This window comes from Adiantum capillus-veneris, chromosome 10 (genome assembly GCF_014529385.1).
Source record: "Adiantum capillus-veneris isolate H3 chromosome 10, ASM1452938v2, whole genome shotgun sequence".
Lineage (NCBI taxonomy): Eukaryota > Viridiplantae > Streptophyta > Polypodiopsida > Polypodiales > Pteridaceae > Adiantum > Adiantum capillus-veneris.
Window position 1 is genome coordinate 139095550 of NC_140940.1, and position 17809 is coordinate 139113358.

Sequence of the window (17809 nt, forward strand, 5' to 3'; positions counted from 1 at the left end):
TGTCAAACTCATCAATTAGGGTGCCTTGCAAGGTCAAATCACCCTTGGTGTACCTGTCCAAGAGTTTCATCCATCCTTCATACACCTCACCATCACTTTCTTGCCCTCTTCCGCACCACATAAGATGCAACATGTATCCAACAGCATGTAACGGTGCATCATATTCCATGTTTCAATGCATAGATACCTAAATCTCTCTCATCTTTGCAGCATCAACGCCTTGCATGTTTTCAATTTGCTCTACCATGCGATCTGTAAGCTCGTACATGAGCCCCATGGTGGCTCCTTCCCTATCAGCCAAACGGAGAATTTTCAAAATGGAAGCGCAAATTTTCAAAATCAACCTGGTCTCTTGTCAAAAGGATGCATTAAAGACAATGTTCGAGACGTCGATAGCCTTTTTAGTCTTGGATCTCTTCATCTTCACAAATTTTTTATCAATCATAAGCTTGCACATACCTTGCATGCATCTCTCATCCACAAGATTGGCCAGCATAATAAAGTAGTACGCAAATCAAGTGGCTGACGGCTTCACCAAGTCCTTGCTAAGTTTTCGAAACAATGCCAACACAATAGACTTTCTTGTCACAAATGTGACAATTTTTGTTGCATTCTCAAACAGTTTTGCAACCCAAGCAATCTTTCCAATGTCCTCAAACAGAAGCTCTAAGCAATGTAAAGCACATCTGATTAAAAAAAAGTGTTTCCACTCCCTTTCAATCATCTCCCTAGCACCAACACAACTGGTTGCATTATCCATGCATACCTATACAGCATTTGTTGGGCCACCCTCTTTGATAACCTCTTGGAGATGCTTAAAAATGACTTCCGATGTCTTTGTTTCCCTAGATGTGCCTACAATTTTCAAAAAAACTGACCCATGAATAGAGCATGCAAGAATAGGCCCACCAACTTATGAAGTCTTGCCGAGGGGCCTAAATGGCTAAAACCGAGCCTAGCCACCCTTTTACTAATGAGATTTCAGTGTCGGTTGGCCCAACCATCTCGTGGCTGCTTGGTATTCACTGTTACACGTGAAATTCTCAGCTATCAGCCATTTTACATTGGCCATGCAATGTCTGGGCATTTGTGACTTCAAAGAGGGTCTGCAAAATTAATTAAAAATCAAGGGAAGGAAACCAACAAATAATATTAGAGGTTGTCACAGCCTCGTGACATTGTGTAATGTCACATGCCTTCAAGGTGCAAGTATACGTAATTGCATTTGGAGAGATGTCCTCTCCCCACATCTACTGAATACAGCAAGGAGCTTCCTGACCCTGACCTTGTTGGACATATCCTGCAATCGATGCACTCCATGAGGCAACATTGCGGACAAGAAGCTCGTCAAGGACCACACAGCACTTCACATACGTATTGGCTGACGTGCTTTATGAAGTGCACCACATTTGGCATACATGTCGACCAAGGCAGTGCCAAGCGCGATGTTTTCTTCCAACAACCTCTAACTAACACAATATCCTTGTGAACTCTTTTGTCCAGCATCTTGTGTAATGCCACATGCTTTCAAGGTGCAAGTGTACATGATTGCATTTGGAGAGATATCCTCTCTCTGCATCTGTTGAAAACAACCCATCTACTTCCGTGACCCTTGCCTTCAAGATGTAAGCGTATGTGATTGCATCTAGAGAGACACCCTTGCTTCGCATCCGCCAGTGTACATAATTGCATTTGGATAGATTCCCTCTATCTACATCTGTTGAAAACAACCAAGAGTTTCTTGACACTTACCCTGTTGGACATATCATGTAATCAATGTACTCCATGAGGCATGCAGACAGCAAGCTTGTCGAGGACCGCACCGCACTTCGCTGTTGCGGGTGAAACTCTAGGTCATCGGCTATTTTACACTGGCTATACAATGTCCGACCATTTGTGACTTCAAAAAGAGGGTCTCATAAATTAAATAAAAATCAAGGGAAAGAAACCAACAAATAAAGTTAGTGGTTATCACACGCTCGTGACATATCTCCCTCTATAAATTGCAAACGTCCTCGATTGCATGCCTGATATAGATGCCACATATGATTTGCTATGATTAGCACCTTTTTATCATTGCATGTATCCGCAAGAAAGATAATGAAACATAGATACAGTTGAATTTATGAAACCTTTATAATTTTATCATTTCTATCTATCATAGAAGCGAGCATTGTACCTAAAGTTTAACATTTCCCAAGCAATGTACACTTCTATTGTATTGAATCTGTATGTACATGTGAAGTGCTAGCTCCAACATCACCCCTCTTTTGAGCACGTTGAGTTGGGCATATGTGGGTTGTAAATCAAAGGCTTCCAGGTAAAGCTGCAATACGTTTGGTGACTCTAACAGTTCACTCTCTTCCATCCGCTTTGCATCCATAGGTGGATAGTTTTTCAACTTCACCAAATAATGTCTTGCAACTGATTCCTTAACTTTTCTTTCCTTATGTGCCAAAATTTGCTCAAGTACCAAGATCTCACCAAGTTCCTCAACTTCAAGTTAATCTTCATCTGGCATATCTTTTGGCACATCACTCACAAAAGATCTTAGAAGACTCACATGAAACGCATTATGAATCTTCCAATTATTACACAATTTTAGCCTATATGCAACATCGCTGCTCTTGTTAAGTACTGAAAACGCCCATAGAAACGCATGTTGAGATTTGGAAACAACCTTTCCTTGCCCTTCGTCTCTTTTAATCTTGCCTTTTCAAATCGCAAAAGAACCCAATCACTAGATGAAAATAAGAGTTCACGTCATTGATGATCAATAGCCCTTTTCTACTTTACCTGAGACTTCTCCAACGCAAGCTTAATTTTCTTATACACTTCATTCATATTTTCTACATATAGATTTGCTTCAAAAATCTTATCTTTTGTGTGAAACATGGTAGGAACATTTTTGCCACCTGTAACAGTTTCAAAGGTTGCCTTGTCTGTGGACAAATGCACCGTATTATTGTATGCAACTCAAGCATGGGTAAATATTGTTCCCACTTGCCCTTATTGTCTAACACATAGCATTTAAGCAGATATAAGACAATAGAATCAACCTCTTCTGAGTGTCCATCAGTTTGTGGATGAAATGAGGGTGAGAACTTGAGCATAGTGGCCATGTTTGCAAGGATCACGATCACTAATAATTGACTGTGTTATACCATGGTACTTGAACACATTGTACACCAACAATCGTGCCATCTCATCACATTTTGTCTTCTTCCTAACATGAATAAAATGGGCCTGTTTGCTGAACGTGCAAATAATGGTCCATAAACCATCATTCCCTATCGGTGTTCTCGGAAGATCAAAGATAAAATCCATGGCAATACTTTCCCATGGCTTATCTGCAATACAAAGCGGTTGTAACAACCTTGCTTCCTTTTTCCTGTGAAACTTGACCTATTGGTAAATTACGTATTCTTGCACAAAGGCATCCACGTCTCTCCTCAAAGTAGGCCAATGAAAGAATGTCTCAACCTAGTCTTATGTCTCAATGGCCTAGTGACACATAGTCTTCCAAGCACCATCATAAAACCATCCTTGACAAGATAGTGCTCATGGTGTTGTCCAGCTATCATCTGTTCAAAGATCCTTGCAAAATCTTTATTATTAGCCTGTTCCTTGATATCATCAAGTTCGTGATGATAAGGAATTGACACAGCTAAAAAATTGACAATGCATCAGCCACAACATCCTTTTTGCCTTCCAGATGGACAATCTGAAGTGGAACATAGACAAAATATTTGCCCATCGTATATAATTTTCAGATAACTTTGATTGTGTCAAGAAGTATCGCAAGATTTGATGATCTGTTTGAACAACAACATTAGCAACAAGCTAATAGTGTTTCCAACTTGAAAGCGCATGAATCACAGCCAGTAGCTCTTTCTCATAGACTTGCATAGTCTTTTCTGGTCCTTGCAAGATCCTGCTTTCATAGGCTACTACCCAGTCATCTTGCATTAACATTGCACCAATACTATTGCCATAGGCATCAAAATGGAGTACAAAAACTTCCTGAGATCTGGCAAAACGATTACTGGATTCAAAGTCATCCTTTCCTTCAATGATTAAAAGCTGAAATCTCTTTTTGAGTCCATTTAAAAGTGGCCTCTTTCTTTTGTAAAGCATGTAGGAATGAAGCCATCTCAGCCAAATTTCGGATGAATTTTCTGTAATAGGAACGCAACCCCAAGAAGATGGGGACATCATGCATAGTTAAAGGCTGGCCATGTCTTCATTGCTTCAACCTTGGCAGAATCCATTCGGATACCAACCTTTGAGACTGTGTGCCCTAGAAAGTGAATATGTTCCAAGAAGAATTCACTTTCTTGAGATTGATGAGCATCTTGTGACTGCATAACTCTTTGAACACAATGGTTAAGTGACGCCTATGCTCCTCTTAATTCTTCAAAAAGACTATGATGTCATCAAAAAATGTGCCAATAAACTTTTGATGTGGATGAAAGATCCTATCCATTTTGCACATTGGAGAGATGCCTGACAGCATGAGTGAGGGCATGATCTACCTTATTTCCAAGGAGGGAGGCTCCGTGGATGAGATTTGACAGTGACGACCCATCACTATTCTCAACTCATCCTACAAAATTCTGGCAAAGACTCTAAGCTTGACGATTCAACCACTTCTAGAGAGAATTATACATAGGACCTAGGCAGGTTTTGTCAAGGAGCGTAGTATCCTTGACAACATCTTCATTTTTTGGAAGGCGTCTGCCTTCACGCGTTTCTGAGGAGAGGATTTGGTGTTACTCCTCGATTTTGAGAAGGCCTACGACAAAGTTGACTGGGACTTCCAAGAGGGCACTCTATGCAGAATGGGTTTCTCAGATGCTTGAGTCAGAGGTATGTCAGCTCTCAGGCATGTGCACAGTCAAGTGCTCTTGGCACGGGGAAGAGGGGAATGCTTCATGCTCATTGTTCGGTCAGACAAGGTTGCCCTCTAGCCCCCTTCCTTTTTATGTTCTATGTTGAGGCGATGAGCAGGTTCTTGACTTCTCAGCAGGTTGGCTTGCGTGGTCTCGAGCTCCATATTAGGGTAAACGAGCTACTAGACACTGAGTTTGCCGACAACTCGGCTTTATACCTGGAGGGCCAGGAGGCCAATCAACACAGATGTGAGCAGGCTCTTGAGGTGTTTTGTTGTGCGTTAGGAGCATTGGTCAACTAGAGGAAGACAGTTGCTTTCTGGGTTGACAGTGCTCCTCGCCAAATTGGTCGCCAGGTGAGGGTTTCAGATAAATTCCCCCAAGGACTGCAGTTTGTTACTTGGGTTGTCACGTTGGCCTCGACTTGTCCCTTGAGCAGTAGATTGCTCCCCTCCTATCAATTAGGAGGAAGTTGCTACATTGGAGTTCGGCACGGCTCTCTTTGGCAGGCAGAGTTGTAGTGGCCAACCAGGTGCTGCTGGCTACTATGTGGTGCATCACGTCTTGTTGGATCTTCTCGAGCTCATGTATCAACCAACTAGAGAGTCTGATCACGAACTTACTTTGGTGAGGGCGTGACACCCAATTAGCCCAGGCCAAAGTAGTAGGACGTAGGTCATCACTCTACCATGTTCTTGGGGGGGACACGGAATCATAGACCCAGCATAGCAGAGCAGAGCCCTTCTTGAAAAGTTTGTTGTCAGAGGACTGCTTCCAAGGGAGGACCCCCGGGAGGAGTTGTTGCTTCACCGACTTCAAGCTCGAGTGCCTCATGCAGGAGGCCCTTAGAGCCCTTCCATCAAGCGGATCTTCACAGAGATGCATAGAGTTGGTCTGAGCAGGAGGTTGGAGGATCGGTTTGTTGCGAGCCTGCTTCGGTCTTGGGAGCAGCTTAGGAGTTTCCTGGAGCAGCACCAGCCCACTTGCACGAAGGAGCGCTTGAGACAGCCCCTTGTTTGAAACCCCACGGTTTGTACTCACAGAGGCCACCTAGTTGGTGGTAGGCCTCATGTTTCTTGGGAGTCCCATGGCAGAGGGCCTAGCCCGCACTCTCGACGACTGGCTTCAGTTTTCAGGGCTCCCTGAGGAGACACATAGCATCCAGCTATGAGGCATGAGAGGGGTGCAGAGCATGTGCCAGGACATTACAAAGGCTTTACCAGCTGAGTAGCTCACCCCTCTAGAGACAGCAACTCCCAGATGGATGGGGGCCTTCACGCGACTAGAGGTCCTCATCGCAGTTCGTGCTTGCTCAAAGGCCATTCCCCCCATGTTCTTTGAGATTCAGGGAGAGGGTCGTCTACACAAAGTCTCAGTAAAGGCTCCTCAGGTAGCAGAGTGCTGTTTTCAAAGGATACATGTTTTGGGCATCTGTGGGAGGACTTGTGTCATAGATCCGGCTTTGAGATTGGGAGAGTTTCCCCCTGGCACGAGTATAGTGGGACCCTGGAGAGTGGTTTTGAAGAGACCCCTTATTTCAATACACTGTTAGACTGGGGCGACACATACTGGCAGCACAGAGAGAGGCTCATCCTGCTGCAGCACTTCATTGGCAGGAGGAGGGTCTCACAGCTGAGTTCTTGTCAGGTTTTTGGGAGCGGTTGTGGGACTCCAGATAGCCGAGGTGAGTCACTTTGTTCCAATGGCTAGTTGCACACAGAGCTATAACAGTGGGGTGGCTTGCCAGCAGCTTGTGCAACTTGTGACCATCCTTTGGAGAGTCAGTGTCACTGTCTGTGGGGCTGCCGCATGGCACAGCAGGTTTGGCTTCGAATACTTCGATTGATGCCAGCTCTCTCCATAGCGCCCTGCACTCCATTTTGAGTTAGCCTCCATTGGCACAATGATAGTGATTCAAGGGGGCCGACCTACACTTCAGCATTCCACAAAGTTTACCCCCTAGGAGTGGTGAAGTGAGAGAGGTGTGCTGGGAGCTCATTTGTGGCCTGGCACCTTGGTTTATTTGGCGGGCCCGCTACTTCCGCATCTTCGAGGCTCGCCCTGTCCCACCAGGAGTCAGTTCAAGAGACTTCCGGGCAGCTCCGACTGCATGTGGGAGCGGAAAGAGGCTTTCCTGCGATCTGACGCCCAAGGCCTTTCTTCTCCATGGTCCAGGGTGCACCGAGATGGCACTATCGGCCACCTGTAAGGCTCTTCCCTCCTCCCATTTTGTGATTTAGCCTCATTGTACATATTTTGTTTACTCATTGAGAGAGTCTCCCCATGCCTTTGATGTAGCCCTCTCTAGTAGAGGTGGTTTGTAGCCCTATGGGCAGTTTGATCAACTAATGGAAGCATCTTTTTCTTGGGAGGCCCTTCACTTGCTGCACATATTGCCACTTTGGACGCTTGGTTCGGCACATCTACAAACTTTTGGGAGGCCGTTCACTTGTTGCACATATTGCCACTCTGCTTGGTTCGGCACATCTACAAACTTGCAAAGAATCCGGCTTGGCAGATTGAGCATGAGCCTTGGAGTGCTCAGTGTCTTGGCTCTCGCAAGAAAGAGTCACGCCGCACGATGGTTTAGGCCTCGTGGGCACGGGAGAAGCTGAAGGATCACGGTGAGCAAGAGAGGGCGAGACTTGAGACTCCAAAGGATGGGCTGGCTGCTGCCCAACATTTCAATCTCACGCTCCCTGAGTCCCCGCAATGCTTGCATATTGTATACAGAGATAGCAACCCAACACGCGCGGCCAAAAAATTGCAGCCAAAAAATTTTGCCCCAAATTTTTGGCCATTGGCTGATCGTACGGAAAAGGATTCCATATGCTTCCGTACTCGGACCCGTACGGACGTACGGCTGGCCAATCGGACACGTACGAAAAAAATTTCCATCGGCTAGCAAATATCCCTGACAGTCCAGCTACATCTATCTCGAAACTGTCGCGGTGGTGATCTGGCACGGTGTCCACTAGACCATCACCCCTATCTTGCCACGTGTCATTGCCCAGGCAAGGTCCGTCCAGTGTGAACCCAAGTGTGAACCCAAACCAGCCGTAACTAACTGTCTGTCCTGTGCAAGTGACACTATAGCCCTGCTACATGATAACATCCCATGAAATATGCCATAGGCCAAAGCAAATATCTCCAACGGGTGGGTAGAGTGACTGAATTGAGGCGGCTGGTAAGCCTGGTAGGCTAGAAGCCACGCTGATGGCCTGGCTACCACTTGTCGACTTTTGCCAAAGTGCTAGTCCAGTAGTTGGCAGAAGTCCAATGTATCTCAGTCCTCTAGTCAATCAGTTGGCCCGCTGGTCCACGTCTACAAGCCCTCTAGGCCACTAGTCCAACTAGATTAGAGTCCAGTTGTGAGCCAACGCCCTTCCAAGCGGGTATGGAATTTCCTAGGGGAAAACCGTCGGGTTTCAAAGGCAGTTTAGTGAGGTGAGCAATAAGTTACCTGGAGGAGGCAACTCCAAAGGGAAGACCGAAGCAAGTCCCGCAGTACCTGGGCCTCTGAACAGAGGTACTTGGTCGTTGTCACGCCCAAATCCAAGTGGCGAAGTGGGTCTCTCAAGGGATTAGTCATGGCCCTAAGAGTGTAGATAATTCTGAACTCTCGTAGTCCAGAGGGAACTAGTGACAAAAGCGTCTGCCTTCGGTTTCTGGGTGCATAGTCCTGGTCGTTCTTCTTGTATACTTTTTTGGTGTATGAGGGGAGCGGCCGGGCATGCCCTATCCGACTCCGAAAACAAAAAATTAGAGTCCAGTCCAACTGTCTAAACCATTGTACCCACAAGTATCTGGTAGCACTGTAGCCGAGCCATAAGTGAAAAGCTTTTAATTGAGTTAAAGGTTTCTGAGGTTTTCAAATAATCAGGGCAACATCAAGATTGGAATCCGAGAGGCAAGTATCTATGATCACCGATCTTTTGTTACAAGGGACTTGCTGTTCTTCGTTGTTGACAACCAATGAGTCCATTTATTCAAGGGCCAAACTCCACATTACATGAAGATGTGGAACTAATGTTTCGAAATCCTGTTTATGCCAAAGTTCATAGGCTTTGTCTTGCTGCATACCTCGTAAAACAACTATTTGTTCTTGTCCAGCAATCTGTATCCCATTGTACGTTACATTTATTTTGTAGCTGCCAGCAATGTTTAATTGAAACGGAAACATGTAATTTCCGTTGCTATCATCAAATGCAGTTCCTGAGTACAATTCAGATGTTTTTGAATTGACGAAGGTGACCCTGAAGCCACCTCCTCCAGATGTACGATTGTTTCCGTAAGAATCCTTTGCTTGGATGGTTAAGACTCCATATGTTTCAATCAGAACTCTTTCAGCAATACTCATAGTAAAGGTGCACCTGAGTGGATCAACAGCACCTGGGAGTAAAGTCAAATAAGATCTCTTAGCTTTGTAAATGATATACTTGTTTGACAAGGTTGTATTCAAGATGAGAAACAGGGTAGATTGTCTAAGCATTAGGCATGAATACAAGAATTTTTTCAAAACATCAAAGAATTCAGATTTCTTAGCAAATTTGTGTTTTATGTTCTGTGTATAGGGGTAATAATACGATCAACTTGTGAAAATGCGAATTTCCCAGTACTAGCAAAATGGATGGCCATTGTACGCCTCATTTTCTTTTGTAGCCTCCTGTTCAGCCTGGTATAACGGTATCTTGCCAAGCACGCACTTCAATTTTTGTGAGGTCCCCTATAAAAATTATAGATGCCCGCTTCTCCTGATGGTTTTAAATGTAGCCTTAGGAGCACTTGTCTATTCAGTCGCACAACTGCCCTCTTGAGTGAGAATCAATGGAGAATGATTTTGATAGAAGCAGTAAGCTAAGCTAGGCAACAGCCATGAATCTCGTACCCAGCTTTCACAATGCAATTATGCCCAACAAGAGAGTTGGGGAGAGTTTCTCATTTTTTTAGAAAATCACAGCAAAGATAAGGATAGATACCAGGAATCCGCATGTAGGGGGCTATCTAAGCACTTCAGTCTCCGTAGACAGGGGGGTTGGGATACCATGTAAATAAATTAATAGCACTCTTCAACTATAAAGATAAGAAACTAATATCATATTGGTAAATTTATTTATTTTTTGACATCAAGCATAGTCCATTAATATGCCCTTGATCTTGCACATTGACTTCTCTCAATCAAACGTGTATTGTGATGCTTTAGGATTTGAGGAAAACTATTGACTACTTCAGGCAGCAGATTCACCTGCTGCAACAAACACAATCAACAGACTCTCATTTACAGCTTTTTCTCCGTAGCTCACCTGCTGCCACAAACACAATCAACGGACTCTCATTCACAGCTTTTCCTCCGTAGCTCACAGTGAGATTGTAGATTCTTGATATATTACAGTATAGCTTGGCTTGATGGACACCATTCCCAATGTAAGTGACATTGAAAATCTCTGCCTTTGATCCTGTTAAATTTGCCAGAAACTGTTGCGCTTTTGTGCCGGAAAATGTCTCGTTGACAATATTCTGCAATTCATCTCTAGCCACAATTTCAACAAAAATGATCTTTCCTGCCTGTGCTTTAGCCAAATTGGAGGTGTTTATGACACAATGCTTTGGCGATATGGGACCTGCAAACCTTCCCAAAGAACAAGAAAACAAGTCAATTACCATAGAAGAACAACATTAGGCTTGAACAACAAACTTAGAGCCTGAAAAAAGATGTTGATTCACGGATTATTGAGAAGATGCCTTGAAAATGAAGTTAAGGTAGAGAAGCTAAAGAGAAATTCTAATACTGTATAGCGCAATTTTAAGTGTCTCTATACAAATGGACAAGCTGCTCATGATCGTAACAAGTGACCAACTATCACTTTTACATTCATTGATGAAAAATGAATAAAGGTATGCAATAAAACAAACCTCTAGTTTTTTTAGTTTACGTAATCTGGAGAGTTTCTCTGTCATGACAATATCAGTGCCAGAAGAAGCATGTCTCAGGGGTGGTCACCATCTTGTGGTAGGTTTAGGGTTAGGGTACTTTTGTCAAACAAACATGCATTTGGTCACTTGATCTGTCTGGCTGGCTAGGAGGCCTCATTCTGACTTGGAATTTGACATGGACCACCTTTCTAGAGATAGACTGCTCAATAAATTTCTCTCCAAACCTGAGTTTTTCTCACCAAATTTGTTTTGGTAGAATCTTGCACAAATTGGATTATAGATGTACTTTTGCATCCGTGGTTTGCTGGCCTTCAAATTTTGACCTTGTTTTCTTCAATTTCCTTTGATGAGAGATGCATCTCGATGTATCTATTGTTCTGGTTTTGCAGCCCACATTCGCCTTTGAGAGACATTGATATACTCTCTTTTTCTTGCAAGAGAATCTTGAGAATCCCTTGAGCGACAAGCGAGCAAAGGTCCCCGTGCTGTCAACACAAAGCGCTAGAGACTTTTTCAAAGCACGTACTGAAACTCCAACATCTACTGACTCACTCATCATATGACGCATCAGAGTTTTTCCGTTCTTGATGGCTTTTAATAATTCCAGTAGATTACAATTCCTAACCTTACAGTTCAAGTCCACATATTTAAATATCATAATTTCAATAAAAAGAAATTACTCAAGAAAATAAGAAAATAGTTCATTTAGCAATGGTGACATTAAGCATCGCAAAGGGGTTGTACCATTAGTTCGGTAGGAGAGACCGGGGAACGGATATTCCCAATGCGTCACATGATGGGTGACAGGAGCATCAGAAAGGGAATATTTCGTGGGTTTGCACGAAACCCGAATTGGAAAGAGGAATATGCGTAAAGACGCAAGCACAAGAATAAAGATGGGTTCCGAGAAGCTTTTTGTAAAAAGCGGAATCTTTTAACGTGTTTTCTGGGAAAAGCAGATGCTTTTCCACGAGGAATCTGTGTTTGCTTGCATCTATGCCTGAGAATTGCACCCGGGGACGCTCGGAATGTGCTTGTGTAGCATCAATTTTCAGCTCACTGAGTTTTACTGAGTTTTGTCCGGGTTCACATGTTTTTTCTTAAAACTAACCGCCCGCCCACTTAATAAGTGGGCAGCCCATTGTAATAAAGCAAGGACTTATAAAAAAGAAGCCAGCGAATGCTCTATACGGCAGCCAAAAAAGCCAGCGCAGATTTTCTCTCCCCTCTCTCTAGCTGCAAAAACAGCCAGCGCTGATTTTCTCTCTCCTCTCTCTAGAATCAGCCACCAACTCTCTCTCGGTTACCTTTGGCCGGGTTTGGACCGGCCATTCCTATCAGTCCCCAGAACCTATAATAGCAACACTCGCCTCCTCTAGGACAGAATCTGGCCAACCCTAGTGGAGAAGGGGAGTGTGCCGGATCGCGAGATTACGGAGCACAGAAGTCACTTTTCCGTGAAAAGAGCGACATGTATCAATTATGGATTCGCCATTCAAATTGTTGTCCTATGTTTGTGCGTGTTTGCAGGCCTCTGCCTACGCTAGAGACGAGCTCTCAATCCTTTTTCCGTCCGTACTCGGAGTCAAGACTCCGCACACAATTTCCGAATTCTGTTTCTAGAATTCCCACGGAAATTCCCTCATGGGAAGGAACGACCATCGAGTTTGAGAATAGAACGGAGGGATTTTCTCCAATTCTTGTGCTTGTAAAAGGATTCTCCCTAATAAAGATTCTCTTTAAGAGGGGGGACCAGCCCATCTTCTGGTCTTAAATACTGTGTCAAACTTCTCCCTCAACTCTATTTAGTTGAAAGATTATTTATTTTCAGCTTGTTGATTATTCGTGTGCGCTCCTATTTGTGACAATGATGTATCAAAACTCGGATTCCTCTCTTTCTCTGCAAAGAGGGACGATTCCGGGAATGAACAGGAAGAACCATGACAAGCCACGGTAGAACCGTTGAAGACGAGCTTCAGCAAGTGGAAGCCCAACTTGCGGAATTGCAACAACTTATTTCGTTGCCGGCTGTGCAAAAGGCTTTGGACGGAATCAAGAAGCCGCAAGGAACGGATGCCAATGGGCATCAGGAGAATCTTGCTAATGGAAGTAACCCGCAGGGGGATGGCTCTTTCATGACGCCTTTCTGATTCCGTGGTCTCCTTTTCGAAGAAATCATGTCCAAGGCCGTGCTCCCCATCGTCTGCAAGAGGTGGCAAACGGATTTGAGGGCCAAGCTATGGGGGTTGGGGGGGGGAGGGGGTTTAAGACAGGAAATTCAAAGGGTGGGGGTGCGGAAACGCACAAGGGATCTCCGGATCAGGATAAATGGCCTTCCAAGAGAAGGGGCAAGGAAAAAGAACTTTCTCTACTTAACGAAAGCAAGGATGTCTCTATCTCTTCTCCATCGTATTCTCCTGACTATACTACTACATCTACTTCGCATACAGTATCTAAATCTTCTCCCAAGAAGAAAACTCCTACTTACCTACATACTACTAAAAAGAAGCCCCAATTCAAGAGAGATAACTGCAGACATCACCGCAAGATGCGGATTTTCAAATCCGGTGACAAGGATGTGAAGTTTGATAACTACACAAGACGGAGAGATATCTCTCATGCACTTTCTTTCATCAGGCAATTTGAAGCTGCTTTTGCCAAACGAAAACTTCATGAAAAAATCCAAGTTGCACCATGTTGGGATGCATCTCAAGGAGACTGCGAGCAACTGGTGGCTAGCCAAAATTCTGGAAGGTACTCAAGCCAGAAGCTGGGTTCAATTCAAAGCTGAATTTTATGAACAATTTCTTCCACTTGATTTCGAGAAGGACGTTTGAAAGGAATGGGACTGGCTCGCTCAGAAGGAACAAGAGAAAGTGGCGGCTTATGTTGACAAGTTTTGGTCGGTTCTTTTGAAAGTTACACCTTTTATGAAGATTTCCGATAAGTAAAAGATGCGAAAGTTGGAAGCAGTTCTTCAACCGCCGCTTGGGAAGAGCATGAAGGTGTACCCACACGACACCCTTCAATGGATGATGGAGTCGGCAATCATTGTCGAGGATTTTGTAGTGCAGGTAGTGTGTCGTGCTCTCTACAGTGGGTGCTCCTCAGTGCAATGTGCGTGACAATCTCACTCAAAACAGACTGAAAACACGAAACCATAGACAACAACTGAGCTCACAGAGACACAACAGCAGCAATAGATCACGACAAATGACTCGACTATGTCAAAGAACTGATACAGACTCTAGCATGGCAGCACACTCAGCTCCAGCCCAGGACTCTCAGGTACAATGGGGTGTCGAGGCTCAGATGTGCAGGGATGGTGAAGCAATGCTCTGTGTATAGACTCCCTCCAGACGACTACATTGGACCATATATCTAGAAGATGATCCGACGACCCAACAACTGCTACCCATATGTATAATCATAAAGAGCCACCAACGGCTCATAAATGTCAGCCATCTGAATCTATCCCCAACTCATAACTGAGTGGTGGTGACCTGGCCGCTGGCCACGATGTCCACTAGACCACCATCCGTATCCCCTGCCACGTGTCACTGCCCAGCCAAGAGAGTCCGTCCAGTCCGGTGTGAACCAGCCTCGGCTAACTGTAACTTGTGTCCTATGAAAGTGACACTGTAGCCTGCTACAGGTTGCCCGTCACAAGACCGCTCACCGTCTCGGTGAGAGGAAATACTGAAAAAACTTGAAAGAAAACCAGTAGGTGCCTCATCTGTACGTCTTTTGTGAATCAGGTGTGAGGCCCAACCATGACCTTACATGCCTCAAAAGTGGGGTTAAAAACACTGCACTCCTTGCAAACGCCTTAAGCCGTTAAATAGGCGAGAACCTACTATGATTGCATAGTCCAAGAATCCCAATTGGCAAAACAGTATGATGCTCCACTACAAAGAGATATGCTCGGTTTGGATCCAGCACATCTTTATCTTTGATAACCATAGTGAGAGGAAAATGACTTGGTCCATGCTTGCAAATGAACCTTGCAACACTTTCTGCATAACTTTGTTCTGGAAAAGAGGGATGACCATAAGGTGGAGTAACACCGCAAATAAGATTAAGCTCCACCGTGATGGAAGAACGAAAAGCATTAACAACAACGAGATGGCAACCAGGTGAATGCTTGAAAGCCACAAGGAAACCAGGTGAATGCTTGAAAGCCGAGGGGTGGGTAGGTAGTAGGTAGGGGGCGAGGCTTAGGTAGGTAGGGCGAGGGCGAGGCCTAGATAGGGTGAGGGCGAGGGGTAGGTAGGGGGCGAGGTCTAGGTGCGGGGAGGGCGAGGGCAAGGCCTAGATAGGATGAGGGCGAGGGGTAGGTTGGGGGAGGGCGAGGGCGAGGTCGAGGCCTAGGTATGGTGAGGGCGAGGGATAGGCAGGGGGTAGGTAGGGGGCGAGGGTAGGTAGGGGGTGGGTAGGGGCGAGGGCAAGAGAGGGGTGGGTAGGGGCGAGTAGGGGGAGGGTAAGGGTTAGGGCAAGAGAGGGGTGGGTAGGGGCGAGTTGGGAGAAGATAGGGGCGAGGGCAAGTGAGGGGGGCTAGGGCGAGGGCTGGTGTGGGAGCGGGACTAGGGGCGAGGGCTGGTGAGGGGGACTAGGGGCGAGGGGGGTAGGGACGAGGGCTGGTGAGGGGGAGGGACTAGGGCGAGGGGTGGGTAGAGGGGCGAGGGGGTGTGAGGGGGAAGGTAGTGACGAGGGCTGGTGAGGGGGACTAGGGTGAAGGGGTGTGAGGGGGAGGGTAGGACGAGGGGTGAGTAGGGGGTAGGAGGGTGAGTAGGCAGAGGGTTGAGCTGGTTCTGCAAGGTGTGAGTTGATAGGCAGCAGAGTCCCCTTATTGCCACAATTGGTGTGAACCCTAAGGATGTGGGCATTCTGATTGTGTGTAGGGTCGAGGGGATAGGGGTAGATAGGGGCAAGTACGGAGCAGACAGCTATCATGAACAAGACAGCTATCGTGATCTTGGAATTCAGCAAGCAATTCAGCAAGCAGGACAAGCTCTGTGAAGGGAGTTTGATAGACACAGAGGAGAGCTTTGTTCTGGTCAGAGAAGCAGACACCAAAGGGGTTGATGTTTGAGGGGTGTTGAACTCCTGTAGAGGAGATTTCTTCCCGCTTCTATGCTTCTTCATAGGCTCAGAAAATTCAAAGGCTTTCACCAAGAGCGCATCAAGAGTAGCTTCTGTGACCTTCAACTTTTGAGCTGGCTCATTTGGTTTAGTGACTGTGGAAACATTCGAAGAGGGTGTACCTTCAGGCAAAGAGTGAATCGAGATTCCATAACAAGGTATAGATTTGGTAGCCTCCAACCACTCCAGCAGATCTTCGTCTGACCCTTCAGGTGTAGTAGGCTGTTCTTGTTCAGGGTTGGTTTCCATTGACAAAGAAACTTGCTGCACCACGGGATCCATACCTCCTAAGAGAATGGGTTGCATCCGGGAGCCAGAAGTATGTATCCACATTGCGTCGTTTCCCCAATCATGAAGTGCTTTAGTGTGTCACAGCCATGGTCTTCCAATGAGCAAAGGAAATCCGCCCTCAACCTGGGGAAGACGAACCACAACAAAATCCAAGTTAAAAATAAAGTCTTGTACCTGCACAGGCACATTGTCCACTATGCCCACTGGGTAGACTGTCCGCTAGTGAGCCAATGTAACTGTAGAGGGAGCAAGGCGAGTAAGCTAGAGACCTAGAGCTAACATAGTGAACTCGAGCATCAGGTTGATGCCAGATCCACCATCCACTATCACTCCTGAGAATTGCCGACCCAACATGGACACTGTCACGCGAAGGCTTCTATAATCAGTGAGTGGAGCAGCGGGGTTGGATATCATATAGGACTCTGATGGTCGCACTGGACTAGGACTTACTCCGGGGTAAAGTGATTAAATAACAGCAAGGGTGTCACTTCTAAAATTCGCATCTAGTCGCAGCATGTCATAGAGGGACACTTGTTGGAAGGTGTTCTTCAAGACTATCTCTCCTGTAAGCTTTTCCTGTTCTACCAGTGGTTTCTCGGGTACCTTGATCTTTTGTAGATCCGAAACTGCTTCCAAGAAAGCTTCATCAATATCGGAGAGCAAAGATTTGGATTCTTTCATGGCATTGGGGGATGGCTTGTTTACAGTTGAAGGCAGGGTATCCAATGGTGTGAGAATGTGTTGGGGAGTTGAACTTGTTGGGGCCCGGGTGAGGACGCCCGATGGCTCCTCTACCAACTGCGGCAGCTTATTTTTAGGGATAACCACGTGGGTAGAAGGGGGCGGCTGAGAAACGGTGCTAACTGCTATCAAATTGAGCTTGGGAAAGGAAAACTCATTCTGGCTTTGACTTGGGTTCGAAGCCGTGGATGCACGAATTTTAGGGCAATCCTTACTGTAGTGATCCTTCGTTTCGGGGCAATGACAGCAGGCAGGGGACCCTTCTGGCAGGGAGCATTTTCTTTGGTAATGCCCATATTCCCCGCATCTGTAGCACAAAATGGGCCGATTCAAAGGGCGAGTCGAAGGGCGAGGTGGTCCTTGCTCCTGGTGCATTGAGTTGGAGGTGGAGGCATAGAAGCTTTCAGGTAATAAGGGAGCATGGGTATGATAAAATCTCTGAGAGGGAAAAGTGCTCAGCATACCTTGCATAGGAGGGGCTGTCAGCAAAGGTGGCATATGGTGTGGATGGCCACACGGAGAAACCATGTTGGATGCAGGTGTTGGCCCTTGTTGAAGAGAAGGACCAAGACTTTGTTGCATTTGTCGCAATCCCTTGAGGTAGTAGCAGTCCTTATCCTCATGCCCAAACTTTTCGCAGAAGTGGCAATAAGCCCGAAGGGGACAGTCATGTGGAGAGTGTCTTGGAGAGCCACACAAGCTGCACCATACCATAGCCTTAGTCTCTTGCTGAGACCGAAGCTCTTCTAGCTCCCTCTTGATTTGATCCAAAGCCTCGTGATGTGGGGCCTTCTCCTGTATGAGAGAGA

At 45.8% G+C, this 17809-nt stretch overlaps 2 protein-coding genes across 14 annotated transcripts in view; both read right to left on the minus strand.

Annotated features, from left to right (window-relative positions):
- Positions 1-10327, minus strand: part of LOC147449733 (protein GAMETE EXPRESSED 2-like) — a 94758-nt gene extending 84431 nt beyond the window's left edge. Inside the window, exons 1-2 of the mRNA XM_086522098.1 lie at positions 10196-10327; positions 8976-9284 (exon numbers count right to left, since the gene is read on the minus strand). Of these exons, the coding sequence (XP_086378224.1) occupies positions 8976-9252 (277 nt within the window). The 5' untranslated portion in view covers positions 9253-9284; positions 10196-10327. The remainder of the gene's footprint in view (positions 1-8975; positions 9285-10195) is intronic.
- A 19-nt stretch (positions 10328-10346) lies between these two features.
- LOC147449734 (uncharacterized) overlaps positions 10347-17809 on the minus strand; it is a 172457-nt gene continuing 164994 nt past the window's right edge. For all 13 annotated transcript variants that reach the window (XM_086522092.1, XM_086522090.1, XM_086522087.1 and 10 more), the window contains one exon: positions 10347-10521. In XM_086522092.1, the coding sequence (XP_086378218.1) occupies positions 10484-10521 (38 nt within the window). In that variant the 3' untranslated portion in view covers positions 10347-10483. The remainder of the gene's footprint in view (positions 10522-17809) is intronic.